The sequence below is a fragment of the Phragmites australis genome, chromosome 6 (genome assembly GCF_958298935.1).
Source record: "Phragmites australis chromosome 6, lpPhrAust1.1, whole genome shotgun sequence".
Taxonomy (NCBI): domain Eukaryota; kingdom Viridiplantae; phylum Streptophyta; class Magnoliopsida; order Poales; family Poaceae; genus Phragmites; species Phragmites australis.
The window spans coordinates 7,642,942-7,663,899 of record NC_084926.1 but is presented as its reverse complement, the minus strand read 5'-3'; the positions used below and the strand labels follow the sequence as shown (position 1 = coordinate 7,663,899).

At 44.1% G+C, this 20,958-nt stretch overlaps 2 protein-coding genes and 1 long non-coding RNA gene across 6 annotated transcripts; 1 reads left to right on the top strand and 2 right to left on the bottom strand.

Annotated features, from left to right (window-relative positions):
• Positions 1–1,487: 1,487 nt before the first annotated feature.
• Positions 1,488–7,745, top strand: LOC133921446 (cyclin-dependent kinase F-4-like). 2 transcript variants are annotated; one of them, XM_062366320.1, is made up of 18 exons: positions 1,488–1,802; positions 2,890–3,138; positions 3,250–3,419; positions 3,526–3,652; positions 3,727–3,805; positions 3,906–3,974; positions 4,052–4,141; positions 4,223–4,361; positions 4,722–4,824; positions 4,928–4,980; positions 5,068–5,134; positions 5,435–5,543; positions 6,209–6,274; positions 6,361–6,429; positions 6,522–6,588; positions 6,669–6,785; positions 6,876–6,986; positions 7,082–7,745. In XM_062366320.1, exons 4-18 carry the CDS (start codon positions 3,645–3,647, stop codon positions 7,312–7,314), a joined length of 1,380 nt encoding a protein of 459 aa, XP_062222304.1. In that variant the 5' UTR covers positions 1,488–1,802; positions 2,890–3,138; positions 3,250–3,419; positions 3,526–3,644; the 3' UTR covers positions 7,315–7,745. The 2 variants fall into 2 exon arrangements, with proteins under 2 accessions (XP_062222304.1, XP_062222305.1); XM_062366321.1 differs by having other exon boundaries at positions 3,719–3,805.
• A 191-nt stretch (positions 7,746–7,936) lies between these two features.
• Positions 7,937–13,518, bottom strand: LOC133921447 (protein Brevis radix-like 2). Its single transcript, XM_062366322.1, has 7 exons — positions 13,239–13,518; positions 12,734–12,864; positions 11,401–11,541; positions 9,294–9,739; positions 9,047–9,185; positions 8,535–8,953; positions 7,937–8,387 (listed from the first exon to the last, which is right to left on the bottom strand). The coding sequence occupies exons 3-7, from the start codon at positions 11,506–11,508 to the stop codon at positions 8,309–8,311; spliced, it is 1,191 nt and encodes a 396-aa protein (XP_062222306.1). The 5' UTR covers positions 11,509–11,541; positions 12,734–12,864; positions 13,239–13,518; the 3' UTR covers positions 7,937–8,308.
• A 2,474-nt stretch (positions 13,519–15,992) lies between these two features.
• On the bottom strand, positions 15,993–20,403 carry LOC133921445 (uncharacterized). 3 transcript variants are annotated; one of them, XR_009910272.1, is made up of 4 exons: positions 17,900–20,403; positions 17,725–17,816; positions 17,387–17,622; positions 15,993–16,781 (listed from the first exon to the last, which is right to left on the bottom strand). It is a non-coding gene; the product is annotated as an uncharacterized LOC133921445 (long non-coding RNA). The 3 variants fall into 3 exon arrangements; XR_009910273.1 differs by having other exon boundaries at positions 17,725–18,377; positions 18,533–20,403; XR_009910271.1 differs by having other exon boundaries at positions 17,725–20,403.
• Positions 20,404–20,958: the final 555 nt, after the last annotated feature.

Genomic DNA, 20,958 nt, shown 5'->3' with positions numbered 1-20,958 from the left:
CTATATGGGTCGCTAGGCTTTCTCCTTTTCTTCTGTGTCTACCTTGGTCGTCTACTACTAGATACACTGTTCAAGCTCGTCTCCCTGCTTCAACACAACTATGCACTGTGATATCCTTAGCATCAACGTCCTCCTAGTTGACACCACATCCATCCCCTCTTGCTATCGTAGAGTGGACAACAACATCGGCCAATCAAACAGCCAAAAATCTACGTCGTTTGGGAGAGAGAATATGTTACATTAATTTTTTCTTTGAGCAAACACTTGTTTTCTTCACGATCTGAATAGATCAATCATCATCTTGTATCAAGTCTTATCTCTTTTTTTTTTCTTTTTATACCTCTCGTATTAAGCTATGTTTCTATTTTTTATATTACATTTTACAACATAAGATCATTTGAATTGTAATTTTAAGCTCTTAGATGCATGCATGTATAATAAATATATGCATTAATCAAATTACATTGTCTTTTTTTTTACTGGCATTTGGCTTTAGTTTTTAATAATGCATATGTGGGTAATAAATAAGTTGATATAGAAGTATTTTAGGTTTATTTATAATAATGATAATGGTGAATAATTTATAAATATATATAGGGATACTTTGATTTTTTTTTTCTATGATTAATATGATAATTTCTAGAACTCGAGAGCGAAGAAGAATTTTTTTTTTGACCGATTACTAATTAATAATAGATAGATAATGGCAAATGTGGGTAATAGAAAAGCAAGGATATGTGTATTTTGGGTTTAATTTTGCGTAATGACAATTGTGAGTAATTTATAAGTATGTATAGGAATATTTTACTTTCTTTTTTCGCTAACTAACGTGATAATTTCTAGACACTGTGAGAATGATGTTTTTTTTTGGGTCAATTACTAATATTGCAGGAAGAACGAATCAATTACAGAAGACACGACCATCAGAACGAACATTTCGATCATTCAGCAGCTCCCTCTCTGATCGTAGTATACGACGCTTGTCCAACCCAGTGCTCGACATCAAACAGAGCTTATAACGCATCGTCGCGGTTGGTAGGCATCAGCAACACACGCAGGCGTCGCGATCGAGCCGGAAAAGTCCACCCAGGGATAACTGCCTCATCATCATCTCGCCCCTCGTCATTAGCAATGCATCAGCGCGCGGTCTCACGCCGGCCTGTAGTACGATACGACGCCAACTTGCCAAGCACCCGGATCATCCGCATTAATAATTAGAATTACTGTTTATGTAGTAAAACGAGTCTGACATTATAGTATTCTATAACAGTAATCACTATTTAATGCACCAACAGTAATCCAATTTACCGTGAGATGGCACGGTACTGTAGCATAGTACTGTAGTGCTGGATCCAGTGCATCCACCGTGAAACCAGCTGCTCAGATCGGGTCTAATTAATTTTACTGTAGGATCTCTGGTAGCAGAGGATCCCGAATGGTTTCCCGTCCGCCGGGGCAAACCCGAAATGGTTAAAAAGCGGGCAAAGAAAGGGGGTGACGGCGCGAGCGAGCGGCAGGCAGACAGGCAGGCCAAGGCGGGGGCGGAGCGCAAGAGGCGACGCGACGCGAGGTGGTGCGGTGCGGTGGCCATGGTTATAAAAAGTAACGGAGCGCGTCGCGGGTAGAAACCGGAAGGCGGCAGGCCGCGGCTCCTCCTCCTTCCTCCTCGTCCCCCACCCACAGCCCCACGCCGCCGCCGCCGCCGGTGCGGCTCGCTTCTTCCTCCCCCGGTCCGCTTTGTACGGCGCGGCACGTGGGGGCGACACCACCACCCTATGCTCTGTCCTCGCCCGCAGGGTAAGGTATGGAATCGATTCTGTCCATCTTCCCTCCTCGCGCTTTTTTGTGCGCCCCGTCTCTTTGCGTGCCTCGTCGCTTTGCTTGCTCCGCAGGATTTGGCCCGGATCTGAGCTCCAGGCGCCGGATCTGGGCGGTTTCCGAGCCCTCTGTCGAATGCGTAACTATGTGTACGTTTTTGCCATTAGTGGTGGCTCTTGAGGGATGCTGTGTTTCGTAGGTTATGCTTAGGATGTTTTGGATCTGTTTCATTGGGCTGATTTGGATTACACGGGAAAATGTCCTTTTTTCTCTCTGATGGTATAAAGTCTCTTTCCCCCCCTCCGTATGGATGATAAAAATCTGCGCTTTTGGTGCGGAGAGGGTCTAAATTGGATTAAGGTGGCAATTCAGGTTGTTTACCGCTAAGTTCCAGCCTAATGCAATCCTTTTCCTGTTTCAAAGTGGTTGTGAATGCTTATGTGCTTGATTGTCTTCAACGATGAATTATTGTTGCCACTAATTGCCTAACAGAATTATTTTCTATGTGCTTATTAGGGGCGTATCATGATTGTCATGCCACTCTGAATCGTTATTGCAACTGATAGGATAGCTGCTTTGATGTAGCTTTCTTATGCTAGTGTGCACATCCAGAAATGCTCATGTTCTACATTGATAATACTGTAGTTCATGTTGAATTTTTCTGCAAATGCAATTGGTTTTGCCAAGAGCATGATGTTTCAGTATGCACATATGAATGTCGGTGATAGACTTGCTAGCAATGTGTGGCCGGTATAATTTTGTTATTGTTCACAAGGAGGGGTAAAGTATCCTAGCTTTTGTTGGAAATCCCAAGATTGCCTTTTATTTCTATGCACTTCGATATATTTGGGCAGGCTAGATGGATTGACCGTGCAACATACATGTTCTGGTAGTTGTGAATGCGGTTGAGTTCATCGAGAGTCTACACTGTTCCAAGTGGTTGCTTGTGGTACATACCTGAATGCTGAATAGCAATTCTTTTAGTTCCTTGTATGTTGTGTGTGATTCATATGCGGAAGAGTAGCACTTTTAGGTTCTATTATAACTTTCTGACTTATCTTGTTGCATTAGATTGCACCAGCAGTGATTTTGGGAGCTTGAAGTGTTCATCCGAGACATGGAAAAAGTGGTCTACCGGGCATATCTCCTTCAATGTAATCAGTTCTTTTCAAAAGGAACTCTTGATTGGTGTGTTTTAGCTCGTGGGAACACCCATCTCTTCTCTCTGGTGAACTACACATAGTGGTTATATGCTCCCCTATGCTCAACAACAGCAGGCTGATGTGATCTTTTCCCAAAGTAGATGTTCATATAAGCGGGGTATGCACATCATTCTGGGCTTTTCCGCCTACATTGGCATTTTAAGAAATTAAGTTATAGCGGCTTACTTGGAATATTCTGAATTTCATTTCTCCTTTCCTCTCTTCGCAGGGTTAATATCTTGGCTGTGTTCAGTTGACATCTGTTGCTCCCCTAGTTAGTTGACGTTTGCTCTTTTGTGTACCATTTGAGGTCAGGGCTCAATCCTTGCTACGTTTTGCAAGTTTCTTCTATGGTTGCAGCTGGCTTGTTCTGAGTGGAACCGAATCCAAGATAGTGAGGTATTAGTTTATTTTTCACAACTTATCAACCTTGCAGGTTTCATTTTTTCTCTCCAAGCTATGACTTTTAATTGACTGAATCATATATCTTATTTGCTAATTGTAGACAAGAGATTGCTCAGCTGGAACTAGGCAACCACCTATCTGTGTTAGCTGTTTATATTTCTCTGGACTTGGTTGTTCTGAAGGGAAAAGCTTGTACAAGACCGCCGGAATACCGGAACAATGGATAGGTAACTTTTGTATTGACCTGATATTTTTAGGTTGCCTACTTGCCTTTGTCTTACAGCATGTCTTAGTTCTGCAGATTCAAGTTGATTAAGGAAGTTGGTGATGGGACTTTCGGGAGTGTATGGCGTGCTATAAATAAACAGAATGGTGAAGTTGTATGTCTCTGACGATAAAACTTTTTAGGAAACATAATTTTACCATGAGCTCGAATGAAAGAATAATAATGTTAAAGAATTTATCGTTGATCTAATGTAGGTTGCGGTCAAGAAAATGAAGAAAAAGTATTATTCTTTCGAGGAATGTATGAGGCTGCGTGAAGTAAAGGTATTTTACACCAGTGATTTACTTGCTGTTCCCTTTCATGCTACGTTCTTTCAACTGACATTTTTTCTTTACTGAAGTCTTTGCGGCGCATGAATCATCCTAACATCGTGAAGCTCAAGGAGGTTATAAGGGAAAATGATATATTATACTTCATAATGGAATACATGGTAATTAAGATGTGATAGATAGTAAAAATTCAACTACCCCAATATTGTACTCTTGTTGAATCTCAACCCTTGTTTTTCTAGGAGTGTAATCTCTACCAACTTATGAAAGATAGAGTCAAGCCTTTCTTGGAGTCTGAAGTCCGCAACTGGTGCTTTCAGATTTTTCAGGCTCTTGCTTACATGCATCAGAGGGGCTACTTTCATCGTGACCTCAAACCTGGTAGGTTGTCGTGTATTGTCAACAATTCAGTGGAGATGTTTCCATAGCCTGCCTAGAGCTACTCCCTCTGGTGACAAAAAAAGTGTTGTTTTGGACATCAAACGGTTCCCAAATGACGCAACTTTGACTACTAAGTTGTATTGCATTACATTTATAAAACATAGCAACATTATAATATTTTGTAACCACATTTCAAGACAAATCTACTCATCATTTTCAAATGTTCAATGTCATCATACAAAAATATGGTGATGGCCAAAGTTTACATATTTTGACTTCATGCAACCCAAAAACACTACTTTCTTGTGACTGGAAGGAGTATGTTACATCTAAATCAGCAGTGCTGTTTTATTCATCCAGAGAATTTGTTGGTTAGCAAAGATGTCATAAAGCTAGCCGACTTTGGTCTTGCAAGGGAAGCCTCATCAGTGCCACCATATACAGAATATGTTTCAACTCGCTGGTTAGCACTACCCACCCTCCCAACTAAACACACACAAGCGCACCTCAATAAAAGGAAACCATCCTGTCTATATTTTGTTGATCTCTATGTTTGAATGTATCAGGTATCGAGCACCTGAAGTGTTGCTCCAGTCATCTGTTTATGATTCTGCAGTTGGTATGGGATCTACTTATTGTATGCTTAGTGATTGGCTTTCCATAGACCAACTCATAATATCACCTTTCTTCCCTTTTGCCAACTCAGATATGTGGGCAATGGGTGCCATAATGGCTGAGCTGTTGACACTCCATCCTCTTTTCCCTGGCACGAGGTAATATGGTTGACTATATATGCTGCTAAACTTGTCACTTTCAAATATCCTTTTTCTATTTTGTTTGCTGCTTTCTCGTTGGTAGCACCTCAATGTTTGAACGCACACTAGAGGTCATGTATTGACCTATCTCAATTTTACAGTCCAGCCTTGAACATTTTGGTTGCAACGTTTAGTTTCTTTTGCTTCATTATCTCTCTAAATTATGGTTCTGCAGGTCCCTCATTTGTATTGTAATAATTAAGAATCTCTTTTCATGGTTGTTTTTGCTTACTCCTGTTTTCTTATCTAACTATTTAGTGAAGCGGATGAGATTCTCAAGATATGCAATGTTATCGGCAGTCCAGATGAGCAATCGTGGCCCCAAGGGTTGTCTCTTGCAGAAGCCATGAAGTATCAGTTCCCACAGGTAAAAAAATAAATGTCGTCCTAGAATGATGCAGTTGGTGTATTTGAAAGTTGAAACTAATGAGAGTTGATTTTTCTAAAAAAATATTTTGGTAACGTTTTAATTTGTTAGGTATAGAATGATGCAGTTGGTGTATTTGAAAGTTGAAGCTAATGAGAGTTGATTTTTCTAAAAAAAATATTTTGGTAACGTTTTAATTTGTTAGATATCAAAAATATGTTACGTTAGAAGTTGGTGGTCAAGATTATGTTAGGAGACTGTGTCAGTGTCCAAATCGGTGCTTATTTGTCATGGGTGAGAGTGTTTTTACTGTGATTCTCCTGGTGATCTTTTTCTTTTGGGAAGTGTTTTATTGCAAACAAATGAGACAATGATAATTTGAATCAGCCTAAATTGTTAAAATTTGGTTCCTTGTGCTAAGTTTTTATTGAATCCTCGTCCATTCTGCTACAGTTACATTTTATTCCCTTGCCCTTGTAGTGTTTGCCAAGAAGCCACGCATGAGATACTAGCAGTAGTACACTATGCACGCTTTTCTATTTTTTTTTGCCATTTTTCCCTGAAAAGGATGGATTGTGCTACCTCCCCCCCCCCCCCTCTGTGAATACATGTGAATAACAGCTTGATGCTTAATCTAATCTTGAGTGTGTCTTCTGTCCATGCAGATCAAAGGTAATCAACTGTCGGAGGTGATGACATCAGCTAGTAGCGAGGCGATAGACCTCATTTCAGTAAGTTCTAAGTTATATTGTCTTAGATTGTATATCCTTCAATCATCGGATTATTTTATTATTTTAATTTTTTGTCAATCTTGTAGTCGCTATGCTCATGGGATCCTTGCAAGAGACCAAAGGCCGCAGAAGTCCTCCAGCATACCTTCTTTCAGGTAATACTATTCTTTCTACTCCCTTTCCATTGATGAGGTAATGTTCTTGTCTCTCCTGAGAATAAACAGTTTTCTACTTGCCAACTTTTTAGGGTTGTACATTCGTTCCACCTCCCGTCTGGCCAAAAGCTGCAGGGCTTCCTAAAACGCCTCCATGTGGTTAGTTAACGTACTATTTTGCTTAGCTTCTTAGTTCAGGATACTCTTTTTCATTTATGCTTGGCCCCCATGTGTTTCAGCTGGAGCAAAAGGAACTTCAGACAACAATATCGCTCGAAGATACTCTACTGGAACTCTTTCTACAATGAAATCTCAAAGCAATGCATCTGTGAAATTGAATGGCTTATCTAAAGCTGGTAATATTTATTATCTGTTTTCTTAATTGTTCGTAGTAAGCCAGCATTGCAAGTTGTATTTGATTGTCCCTCCCGTATCCCACCTTACAGGTGTACAAAGAAAACTTCACATGGATCGTCAGGCATCGCTGAAGATTACAAGGCCAACCGAGAACAACAGTAAACTGACTGCTAATCGAGTGCCTGCTCGAAATAGCCCAGGCAAGTTTCCTATAAAGAGTTGCTTTGCCCAAATCGTTACATGAACATTGTGTTTTGACCATTTAATGTTTTATTTTATTTTCTTGGAACTATAGGGAATCCTGTACTAAGGCATTCACGCAGTTTGCCTGAAACTGGCCGGAGAGCAATGCAGAAGGTCTCAACCATTACTGAGAAGCTTTCCCATATGTCTGTGACCTCCAGAACATGCAGCAATGTGAAGCCTCCTGCCCCGATGATGAAGGCTGGGCATGTTAAGTCGGACTTCCTCAGGAAGTCTGATGAGATCCCTCCAGCAAAGAGGGTGACACGGAAATTGATCAGCTGAACGAGGGTATATAGAGCAAAAATTGGTCAGCTGCAGGAGGGGTATAGGGTATACAGAGCAAAAACCGGTGTGCTGAAGAGGATAGCGCGGCCGAGTGTTTGCCTGTTGATGGCTGCGGGGATTTGTTGTCCCACTAGTTCGCTGCCTCCAAGCGACATGGTAGAATTGTTGCAAATTCCTGTTGTAGAGTGCTCGAGCCTGCTGGCGTTCACCTCTACTGTGCCGTTGATCTGCTTATTGCCTCAAGATTGCCCCACGTTTTAGTAAACATGATTGTGCTATTGATTTGATTTGATTTGATTTGTCATGCAATGTTAATCTTGCAACAACCGTGTTTGTTTATATGCACTCGGAACAACCTGCAAGTCCTTGAGCCCTCAAGGGGAGAATATTTGGTTTTGAATGTACAGTGCACGAGTTTTTGGTGAGCACGTCGTAATGTGTCGTACTTTATGTTGGGCCGCTGGCACATACTTCAGTGCATGACTTAGTCTGGAATTGTTGAGAGTTTGTATGTTCCTTTCGTGTCACTGCATAATGATTTCTGTAACCTCAACATGGGGAAATGTTATGTACAAGGATTGAAAGCTGAAACAGCTATCAGGATCACTTGTTGGAGGTAGTGGCCTTGCCTTTTATGGATGTGTATCTTGGATCAGAAAATCTGAGCTTAGACATAATCTGAAGAGCTCAGCACAATCCAACATTACAGCGAACGAATAAAATATTCTGGTCATCAAGACACAAACCGAAGACAAATGGTCGGTAGTAAACATGTTTACACGAGCACTAGAGCATGCTGAGCCTGAGCCTGCTGCTGCAACCAAAGCACCACCCCCTCAACCCCTCTTTCTCCTCTCTCTGTTCACCCTGTAGAAACTAGCACTAACAGTAGTCGTAGTAGTATCACTCAACCCTACTCTAATCTTGTCCCTGACACTGACATGTTTGGCTTCTGTCCAACGCGTGGTAGAGCCCCTTCTTTACAACGGCGCTACAGATACTGCGCGTGTATTCGGTCTCTGTTCTGCTCCCACCACACCTTCGCCCGCTCCTCGCCGAACCTCTCCCGGCTGCAGCAACACAAGAACGCAGATTTTCACTTCACATGAGCACAAGAAATCCAGCGTCTTTAGGTGATGTTTTCTTTCTGTTCAGTTAATGATTGGATCAGGTGTCGTGAAATGAATAGGTGGATCAAGTGACAAGCATGGACGTGCCTGAACCGGACGCGGCGGAGCTCGCGGGTGCCGTCCCCGAATTCACGGATGGTGATGGACACGCCGGGCTCGTCCTGCTCCACCCACTCCGTGGCCTCCAGATCGCTCGCGTTGCTGACGGACACGGAGGCCTCGTCCCGGGACGACGTGGTGGCGCGCGACGCGTCGAAGGGTGGCGGCGCCGGGGCGGGCGCGGAGTTGAGCAGGTTACAATGGTGCGCCCACACGTGGTCCGAAGGGTCCGGCACGGCCGTGGACGGGTTGCACGTCGCTCGTACCGTGGACGCCGCCGCCGTCTCCGCGGCCATGGCCCTGCACGACGTGGCACGGGCGATCGGCTGCTCTCTGCCAACCGCCGTCGGCGGCAGTATCACCGGGCTCTCCCTCGTCGAGCCGGCAAAGGAGTAGAGCGAATCTCTCTGCACAGCAGAATTTGAAATAGCGATTTGATCATCGGCAACGACAACACAAAAGCGTACGCGCAGAATCCACCGGTCTAGACGTTGACGTACCGTGGCGTCGTCGACGGAGGACGACGGCGTCGAGAAGCCCTGCTGGCGGCTGAACGTCTGCACGTTGTACAGCTCCACAACGCGGTCGTAGTTCTCCCCCCACCACCGCTGCGCCTCCCACTTGTTGAACATGTCACGGCTGCATACCCACGCGCACACGTTCATTGCGATGTTAGTTCGTCACATGATCGCCACTCACAACAAGCTCATCACTGTGAATGCATTGCTCGCGAAACGGATAACGCACCTGAAGCGGATGCGCTTGAGGTCGTTGCCGGCGCCGCCCGGGATGGAGACGAAAGTGATCTGCACGCCGGGCTCCACCTGCGCCGTCCACTCCCGCGGCACGCGGTCCTCCTCCAGGACGACGACCTCGTCGTCGTCGTCTTCCTCCCCGATGCTATGTATCCAGCTCGCCCTCGGGCTCCTGACGTGCTGCTGCAAGCCACCATTGATCTTGGCCATGTGGCCCATGCCCCACGTTGACGGGGCGGTTCTTGCGGCCACTGCGCTCGTCGTCGTTCTCATGTAAGTAGTGTAGGCCTCGGCGGCCCCGTCCGACGTGAAGCCCGAGTCGTCGATGATGCCCGGGTACGCAGCCAGGTGGCTGGAGCGGTTGCTCCTGAACGACGGGCTCCCTGTTGTCTTGTACTGCCTGCCGGAGCCGGAAAACTTGAGCACCATATCCTTCAGCTGAAAGCTCATTTGTGAAAGCTTCCTCAGTGGCTCAGTCAGATGACCGGTGCAACATTTGCATACAGAATATGGTATTTCGACATGAACTAGCATACAGTTGCTCAATTTGACGAGTCAGGTTATTGGCAACGAAACCATATCCTTTGTGCACATATGTACATGAATATTCGGATACTAATCTCGGAGCAGCAATTGCTTTCGATTACACAATACGCACACATTTCGTTCGGAACAGCATGAAAGCACGCCTCGACAGACAATCAAGCGTAAGCGAGAATTCAGTCTTTAAGTAAAGTGACAATGATAACGACAGATGGTTAATGATAGATGTTGCTCCGATTAGGACCTAAGATAGCAGGACACAAGGCACTTGACTTGACACTTCTGATTAAATGCCCTAGACGAAGGCTATAGAACACAAAAGAGACTAACCCAGAACATCTTTTAAGCAAGGAACAAAGCACCATCGCAGTGGGTGCTGATCATAATAACACCCAGGCGAATCATCCACAACGCATGTGTTGCAGTGTGCTTATATATTTGCGGGTACTTTTTTTCTCTGAAGCTAATAGATATTTGTACTTTAAAGTTTAAAGGACAGGAGAAAATTAAAGGCAAAGCGTGCAGGAAGCCAAGGACAGACTCTAGTCCCAGTAACGAGGCGTGTTCATGAGGATGCAAGCAAAGAAGGTGCAGCTAGAAGAGGCCCAGCCTGGGCCTGGCCCCCAACCCCAAGCCAGCCCATGCACTGGACCACAAAACGTGCCATTTTATTCTTTGCGTGACCACAAACATTCTTTCACGAGAGAGTAAAGCTCAGGTTAAATCAACCAAAGAATGTCTTTTTTCCTCTCTTTTCCGAACCATGCAAATAATGCCTTTCAGCTTTCATGCATCTTTCTCAGAGAGAGAGAGACAGAGAAATATCACAAGGGAGTACTGCCAAGCAGGCAGGATTATCTTTTCTTTGGAGTAAAGAGGACACATGAATTCCAGCAACTAGCAAGTAAAAAAAAGGTGACAAAATCAAATCACATCGTGCACAGAGTCCAAACTCGAAAGCCTGGGGAAGAGGGGATCCAATCCATGCAAGAAAAAGCAGCCTTCACCTTCACCACATCTACTCACGTACTAGGCATATTCCTCTGGGCCTTGACCAACTTTATCAACGAAAGTTTAAAAATGCAATTTCGTTGTCATTCGCCTCGTACTTCCATTGCGCAAGAAACTAGCTCGCCGTACCGACATTGTACCAAGAGTACACTAAAGATGCACTTGTAACGCCAAGAAAATACTAGCACGCCTATTGGGACACGGAGAAAGCTGAGCCTGAGCTCCCTCTGTCTCAGTTTGCACGTCAACAATGCAGAGACAACAAAGCAGGACAAGAACCAACAGCTGCGCAGTAGCACGGAATCATGGAGACGATGAGCTGCGCAGGGCATTATTCAATCGACCGACCAATGCGTCGTACTGTACGTGGTACTAACGGCCGAGACCAAGGACATTTGGGGGGGGGGGGGGGGGTGTGGAAACGCAGCTCGAACCAGCAACCATATCTATCTCTTCTTCGTTTGTTCCTACGTCGAGCAGCCGTATCTAGTGGTGTCGCGTCCATGCTGCATGCGCGGGGGAGTGCGCGGTACAAGACAGCTTACCTGAGAGGTCAGAGACTTGCCGGCGTCTCTGGCGTGGGGCGTGGCGGCGGCGGCACGGGCGCCGTCCTCCCCACCTTCCTTGGTCGAACACGCGATGCATGCCAACATTTTCTAACCCTCTTGCCGCTGCCCGATCCTCACCTGCCGATGAAACAGTGCGCACCAAAGCAAACTCGTCAGTGAAGTAATTAATAAGCATCTCCTCTCTTGATTACCAAATCCAACAGAAACATCAATGCAGTGATGAAGCAGATACCAGAACGTGCAAGAACTGCGTCGAACATTTCTAGATCAGGCTGCACTGCGTCCAGAACGCAGGAAGCACATGAACACGGGCAACACACATGCATCAGCGAGAGGCATGCAGCGTCGCGGGCCTTGTGGCCTAGACACTATAGTGTAGGCGAGCGGCAGGCTATCAGTTCCAAGCCAGTGACGCCGTCCGTTCGACTGCATGCCATGGCCACTGGTCTGCAACGTACAGTGCCGACAGAGCTCACGCGTGCGCAAGGGGACCTGACCCCGGCCGTTTGTGCACGCGCCGGGCCATAGAGCTCAGAGAGATGCCTCCATGTCGCAGGCCACTGTCTCTATCTACGCCATGCATGCATGCTTGTCCCACTGAGCTCGGCCTAGCTAGGAGTAGGGGCACTATGGAGCAAGAAACGAAGTCAATGCCGAGTCGAAGGCCGCTTTATATGGTACAGAGACGCTACGGGCAAAGTAGTAGAAGAATAGACGGATTGATTGATGAGTACCACATGCATGCGGTGACACTAATGCTGCTGTATCGGTGGGCTCAGTCCCAGAGAGCTAGAGCTAGTGTGCATGCGGGGCAGAGATATGGTTCTCGTAGCTCTCTGGTGTGCATCACTCTGAAACCAGAGGAAGTGAGGACTGAAGAGATAGATGCTGGAGGAGACAAGAAACAAGAAACAATAAACATCAACAATGGCCAACAGTGGGAGGCTAACACTCTGAGCCAACTAAGTCTACTACGGTATGTGGGTCCTTGTGCTTTGAAAGCCTTATTTTTTTCATTGAGAATATGCTTAAGAAGGGCGGAAGCAACAAAAGATGCACAAATTGCCAGGATAAATAGGCCCTTTTAGGCGATGGGGACCCAGCAATTTCTTTTTTCAGTGACTGGAAATGGTGCCGAGTGCCCACTAGAGGGGAATTGATAAACACAAACTCTCCTACAGCCCTATCTCCCCGACAAACAATGTTACTCGGAGATTAACACCCACTAAGCATTTTTACCAGGAAGAAACTGCAGTGATCAATCAATAATGGATATGGATGATGCCAAAGCGAGGTACAGTTAACTTACGAGTTAGCATTTAGCAAGCGCCCATCAGCTTTTGCGCCGCCTCTCCGCAAATTTCCCAAGCACAGCACTGCATCTTGCGCCGCAGCAACAGTGTTTCGTCTGCTTTCGGCTGCTTCTGATGCCGAAATGGGCTGAAGAACAGCGGCAAAAAAAAAGGGAACGATTATGTGAGCAAGTGGACAGTTACATGCGAAGGTTTGGTGCGCAAATTAACAAACGGTCCTGTCTCGATAAAGAAACAAACGAGTACTCATTGCTCGGCAAGGGTGTCCACGCCAGAACAAAAAGTAACAGTGGGAAACAATGGTGATTGCCTTGCCCCCCGAACGGACCCAGCCAGGAAAGGGTCGGAGATCTTGATGATCGACACGACAATCATCCCAAAGATAAGCCACCCCAAAAAAATAGCGAAAAGCGGAGGAAACGAAGCCCAAATGCAAGGTTTCTGAGAACAAGATCTCCTCAGGGGAAATGAGAAGTAGCAGAGTGCCAGAGTCTCCATTACCTTCTTGCTCTCTCTGCCTGTCCCTGGCTGCCGCCTCCCCAGTGCTCACGGGTGAAGTGTCTGGAGCAGGTGTAGTACCGGATCCCTGTAGGCGGCGGCGGAGCAGCAAGATCCCCCGAAGACGACGACACGGAGCGGCAGAGCAAGCTGCTGCCGCCTTTTGGATGGTAGCGACAGGCCGCAGGCAAGGCCAACGGGAACAGAACGAGGAGGAGATTTCTTCCCTTGTTTTTTTTTCGAGAGCGAGAGCGAAGCAGAGGAGGAGGGCGAGTGAGGGGGGGGGGGGGGGGACTGGAACGGGACCCCGGATTCGCTCCCCGCCGTCTGATCCGCGCCGACGGGACCCGTCTCCGAGTATTTATACAGGAATCGAGGGGACGCTGGGGGACCCACGCCGGGAACGGAAGGGTATCCTCTCACTTCACCAATCGGTGGACTCATTTGACGTGGACCCTTGGATTGCAAACGGATGCATCAGATTTTATACTACAGTATAACGAGCATATTAAATTGGTGTAGTAAACAGACGGAATCGCTACATAATTGTTGCTGCAGTGCTTTTTACTACCGTGTTTGATGCCATGTCATTGTTTGTCATCTCACATTTTACTGTTTGTCATTCACTTAATTCATTAGAGTATTTTTTCATCAAAGTATTTTGATCCACCAGGAATTCAGAGCCGTGTTCGTGACCGAATGAGTTTTAGAGCATATGGGCCTCGTCCGATGCCATAAGATAAGGTGCGTTTTGTTTTAAGCATACTGTGAGAAAGTTCATTAAATTTGGGATCGCATGGGTGGATACAAAAGTTAAAATTTTAATTAATTACTTGTATAAAGATGATTTTATTACACTCACAAATGTATTGCTTGTATGAGTGAGTATAGAGCATGTATCTACCGAGCCCGATTATGGAGTAAAACTCACACTCACAGATCAGAGTCAGGTTGTAACATCTGCCGAGTCGTTGTAACAGTAACCAAACACAACTGAGCGACGATCTCCCGGCAACCAAACACACCTCAGCGACAACGGAGCGTGGCGGGCTGAGAACACGGTGCATTGGTGCGCTCGTGTCATCGCGGGCTCGCGGCCGGCGAGTGTGACGCCGTGCCGGATGGGCGCATGCTTTCGTTCGATCGATGGCTTGGTGTGACACCAGGGCGCATCATTCGTGACCATCATCGTGACGGCGGGCGGTGGCGTTCTCGGCGTTTCATCACGCGCCGGTGCGTGCACCGTGTGGGTGCCCGGGAATGGCAATCATGTTGTTGTTGCCTACTGTTCCCGTGGCCGTCTCCGGTGACGTACTATACCAGGATACGATCGAAGACCCGTGCACCTAGGACTTTAGGTGCTCAGTTTCAGCTTGTACTGGACGACTGGTCAAGCCGATTTGGTGGCAATCAAATCTCTACTGAACATGAGGATGGTTCGTGTGGAGACATCGATCATGAGCTGTTTCACAGTACAGTGCCCCCGACGTCAAAGGAGATGAGGTGACTAGTACGGCAGGAGCCATCAACGGAAATTGGAGCTAAATCTCCTGCTCCGATGGGAGAAATACAAGCGAGTTGCTCATGCACGCTGCGGTACAACTGTCCAACAACAGTATACATGCTGGCCAATGGCCATATGGTGTAGCTTCGAATATGATGGACCAAAAATACATAACTCAAATATTCAACTCTGAAACGACTTTACATATGTGTTAATGCTAGTATGTTTGACAGTTTGAGTTACTCAATTCCCTAAGGAAGGTGGCAGGGTCTAGAAATGGTAATGACGATAAAGTGTTTTCCCTGTCATTCACAGTTCAAATGGGGCACAAAAACGCTGCCTTTGGCGATACGGCATGCGGCAATCGATTAAGTTCGATCTGCATAGTCCCTCGAGAGGCTTTGCAGAAAGAAGCGTTGGCAGCGTTAGGCCCGAGCACACAAAAGCTAAAGAAAAAAGCTGTGAGGTTGTAGTGGTTGCATGATAGTTTCTTGAGAACACACACACACAAAAAAGTAGCTAGGTTACCATGGCATCGAGAGACGGCATGGTCACTTGGCCCTGCCTGCTGCTGGCACTGCAGGAAACGCAAATGGCCTTGAGGAGAGAGAGCATGAACACAGTAGTAAGATCAGGAGTTCGTTTTGATTCAGAAATGAATTATCCACTCCCTGCTGCGGCACCCTGAGATTTTCGTAGCACAGACTGCGTTGTTTTTTTCTAAGGAGTTTGGGATGACATGCACACAAGGCTGCTGCATGTGCTTGGAAACGACACGCCGCTGTTGTTTTGGGTAGTCGTCATGATGCCTGTCGCTTCCTTCCCCACATGTTTTGCGCGCAAGTGGTAATCACATGTAATATTATGTACGATAGATTTAGTATTATATTAGTAGTTTTAATAAATTCAAATCAGTTTATAAATATTTATCTTTTAAACTCAAAATATTTGAGTCAACACTTTAACATGAAGTAAGTAAAATGTAAGAGGTGTACTATACGTATGTAGACTAAGTTGTAAGTAAATTTTGAAAGAGTGTTACATCACTAGTGTAAAGGCAATCAGGGTTATCTTCTATTATATTAATATTTGAGGTGCAAAAAGAGCCTTACCTTTGCTCTCAAAACCATAAAATTACCATATTAATCTGAAAAAAAGAAAAATATCTAAACCACTTATTATTATAAACATCTAACGATCTAGATTAAACCAAAAAATCCATATCAAATAGAAAAAGAAGAGAGATCTATCCAAATACAATCAGGACTTTAGATATTATATCGCTTTATATCTCTTCGGTCTTCAACTATTGTGACTTAAAAAAGAATCCAATAATACTACAATAACGCACGACACCATCAAATAGTAAATTATTCTATTCTGTCACGTTCTGACATTTGATACAACATACCTACCGATAGAATTAATATGTTTCCTATTTGAACATGTTAATGGTCACTAGCAATAAATATCTTCAACTCATGAAGTCAGCTTGACTTTAGATTGGTTTTTGCCAAAACCACACGACAAACCACCGTTGCAGAAAGATTCCTTGGCTCAGCCTGCTGGTTGTTTTCTCAGCGATTCATCATCTAAAGACAACGTTCTCCCTGGAATCAGAGCATACAGGGTAGATGACTTTCTCCCTCTGCATATCATTTTCTGGCCGATTCATCTGATGATTAGATGATTGCTTGATAATTAGAAGACTACTTTTTGGCTGAAATCAACAACACGCCAAGCTCGCTTTCTCCCTGGCCTATAGATTGTTTTCTCAACCATCCATCCGATGATTGTTTCCTCGCTGGAATCAGCTGACGATACTTACCAGTCTCAATAATGCTTTCTCACCGGAATTGGGAATCCGCATATGCCTGTTGATCTGAAGACTGCTTCCTCGCACAAATCAAAATATGCTATCTGCTGATCTCGAAGACTGTTCTGTCGCAAAAATTAATGGACCATGTTTGCATATTGCTTCCTGCAAGCCTCTCCTTATCATCTTTCAGTTAACTTCAACTTCCAGTATGCCCAACTTCCACCTGATATAGTAGCATGTGCATTATTTAACTATCATGTTATACCATGCTCAATGCTTGTCGAAGTATGAAAAAGTCAAAAACCTTTTTACGGCTATTACGAGTATTCATGACAGATAAATATGTTCATGTTGTTAGATATCACATCATGCTTATTGTTTGCTACAATAGTTTACAAGCATAAATAAGTTGTTTTCAATATGTCCGATAAATATTTCTTTTATGAAACAAACTGATGAATTGGTATTATTGTTAACAATAATTTGTTGCACATAATTATTAAGAATGACTGAATTCATCTTTGTTTCAACTAGGCCAAACAATTCATGCTACTAGCTGGAAGAATCTGATAGATGGTTATAGACAAAAGATCAATTAGAGTTCTATCTATGCATTACTCAATTTTAAGGTTCAAAGATCCATCAAATGCCGTCCAATGGAATTAGCTAATGTACAATACAAAGGTAAAGGAGGTGAAAGGCCCATCCAATATTCTTCAGTAGTACAACATTGGAGTTTGCTACCATAGATACGTCTTGAATTATTATTTCTGAATTGCTCTAAAATAGTGAAGTCTTTAAATTTAGATATGGAAGTGGATTACTTACCAAGATTAGGCCCGTAGAATCTCAGATACCAAGGAAGATCAGTGCCAAACCATGGCCTCCCTCAAATATGTTTTAGAATTGTCTGTCATCTCTTGAAGCATCCTTCCTGTGTGATGCAAAGGTTCTGAAACAACCTTGGAAATAACCCTCTCAATGATACCAGCACAGTCAGATCTAACACCAGATCCGGATGCAGTTGATCAACTTTGCCCATTGCAAGAAGCCCATGTGAAGTACTACATGAAGAACATGAGCATTTACCATTTAGTAGAAACTTCACATTTAAAGATAACAACTAGAACACAAACAAAAAGAAGTGCTGCTGATATCTAACAAACCTTCCATGGGTTGAATTAAAATTTCCACACACCAACATTAGAATGTCTGCACTGACAGCTATTTTTTACAATCCTTTTAGGAGGATGTGAACCTGCAAGAATCTCCGAGACATGAGATCCATCAGTTCAAGAAAAATTGAAACGTTACAAAATTCCAGGGAAAAATGATTTGAACCTGCCATTTTATTCAAAAGAGTTTTGTTTCCTATACCCAAACTGAACATTATTCTCCAACCTGTCATTGAAAGTTTGCACTTCTCTATTTTCCCATTGTTCTGTAAGGACCTCAATTTTTCTTGCCACTTTGATCACCTCAAACATTATTGACCACCTTCCAGACTTAAGAGCGCATAGGACCACTTTAACTGACTTCCAATATCCTATTTACTCCACTAACTATTACCATCTTTCCCATGTTAGCAGGATCAGTTCAGTCTGACTACATCAACGTCTAGCTCTAGCACCACCATGCCTCTTCTCTTCATTCCTTTTTTTTTTTTTGGAATGGTATAACGTCAAATTGGCAAATCATGTCAGGGTGCCTTGATCTGGCACTACCTAAAATCAGAATGTGTAGTAGTGCCCTGCCCTTCTTCTTCACCTGAAATATTTATCCAAGCCTACCATGGATTCACACCAAGAAAGCACCAAACCTAAGAGAAAAAAAAAATGGTAGTATTGAACCATGCACACTGCCTATTAAACGGAATACTGCAACTATTCAACAACTTCCACATCATTGAAATAGGGGGAAAGGGCCGAAATATTGCAAATAATTACAGGAACACATGTGGGCGAGTATACATACCTCGAATCATTATGTCACCGAGCGATTCTAAGTAGCCTTTCATGCTGAAAAGAAGGCAATGTCATGTAACCGTCTGCTTCACAATGACCATCAATAAGAGCCAGGGTAAGTCGCTTAACATGGCCGGACTATACTTACCTAAACAGGTATTCTGCCATGGATAACTATACGTGATGTCATCTAAGGTCACAAACAAAAAAAGGACTGAACGTGCTGATCGATGGCTCAGAATGTCCAGGTGAAGATACGGCCAAAAACATTGTGTACAAAGAGATATTCTAATTAATTTTCATCAAGGATACGCAAAGAAGCATCATCAATGATTCACAAACAAAAAAGGTATCAATCTCAGAAGTTCATAACTTTCAGTTAGCACTAAAATATATAATGTCTGTCATCAATGTACTTGAAAACAAAAGTTTTGGACGTAATTGCAGCCATAACTAAACTGTAACCACCTAAAAAATGCTGAAAAGGATTGGCTTACTATACAAGATGCACACTGTACCTTAGTAATACTACCGATCATTTATACTTTGTTTTGCCAGACTTAACCAACCTATGATGACTACAACCTGAACATTATTGAATACTGAACTTTTGTCTCTAACTTGGATTGGATACAATTCTCAGTATTGCAGGTGGACAAGCAGAAAAACATTATTCTTATTTGGATGCAGTAGCAAGATCTCGAGTTGAACTGTATTACCATTACAAGTGCTGGATATTACAGCATGAACATTCTCAGTTTCCTACATGTTAGATGAAAATTCACATGAACTACACTAGAGTAGTTCAAAACTATCACAACGAGATAACTCGATTTTCATTTCTGAATAAAACTTTGTATTGTTCTACTTATGTTGAAATAGTTGCCTTCTGAAAGTATACATATAGTATGTTCAATAGACATACTAATTGCAGACATCACAAACATGTTAACAACTAAACCAGATCAGAAAAACCAGAGAGCGGAAAACCATATTTGTCGACAGGAGTGGGCAGAGAAGGCGAGGTACAGGGCGGCGCAGACAAGGAAGGCGATGACCACCTTCTGTGGCATCGTGAAGCCCAGATGTTCTAGGCTTCTATCTATCTCATCTAATTGCCGCACCTCCCACGATATTTCATATCATACACCCAAGAAAGGAAACCAGCTAGCAGCAGTACAAAGCAAAAGATTTATGTCCCACAAACTAAAATCTAACCTCAAAGAAAATAGGATGCAACCACAAAGCCGTGCACCACCCTGCCCGTCTCCAGTCAGCCGAGCGCAACGCACATCGCGAGCATCGACACTAGCGTCGCTTCGAGGGCATCAGCCCCGCAAGCAATTCCTCCTGGAACAGCTCCACACCTCGTCACACAGTCCACCGTCTGAGACGGCCGGCATCAGGTCATTCTAGGAAGTGTGGTTCCTGCTCGGCATTCTGCCGAACAACCTATGGGCATCCTCGATGCGCCCGCACCAGCCGCAAATGGTGACGAGGGAGTTGCCGACCAAGGGATCGTCCTGGAACTCTACGCTCATTACTAATCTAATGAGCCATTACTTTAGTAAGAAGAACAAAAAACAAGAGCATCAATAGCAAGAAGACATGACGCACGTGCCGCCGCGATGCCATGTTGCCGCTCGCCAGTGCAGCTGTCCCAGGGGTTTTCAGCCTCTCGCCATGCAGATCCACCGGCTCACCGTGTACTGCTACAGCTCGCCGGCCGGACGTTGTAATTCACCAGACCAGGCACTGCAGCTTGCCAAGCGGACACTCAACCTGCTCGCACGAGTGGATTTGTTTGAAGCACTGAATCGATGGGAAATATGCTGGAGTTAGACCGTGAGAGGGGAAATCGGAGTGATGCTACTGGAAGTCTGGAACAATGGGAAGAGGACACGGACAATTATTTTAGTAACCCACCTATAAGTGTCTATTAATTTTGTTTTGTTTATATTTTGCGGAAAAAGTGTCTATATATTTGAAGGAACAAATGAAGATCACGTTTGTCTGCCATTCAAACTATGTATAATGAAGTAGTATTATATGCTCTTAAAATTCAAGTTCATGCGTTTTTCATCCAAACGATTTCATATCTTTGCATTCATGTGTCTTATAGTCCTGTTCTCCACTTGAATTCCTTTCCTACTTCTGTTTTTTTTTTCTATTTATGTGTTTTACAAATCCTACAAACCAAATGAGCCCAATTGTGAAGAAAAAATAATTAATAATTTATGACATGGGAGATTTTGGAGGATTTGAATAACTGCAACAAATAACACAACTACCAATATAAATTTTAATCTGAGGTCATATTTTTTTTCTTCCAAATATGGTACTTACGATTACAAAGTTCTCCAAATCAAAAATCGATCCATGCTCAAATAAAAAAGAATAACTTAATTGTGTTAAGTTACACCCTAAAACTAACAA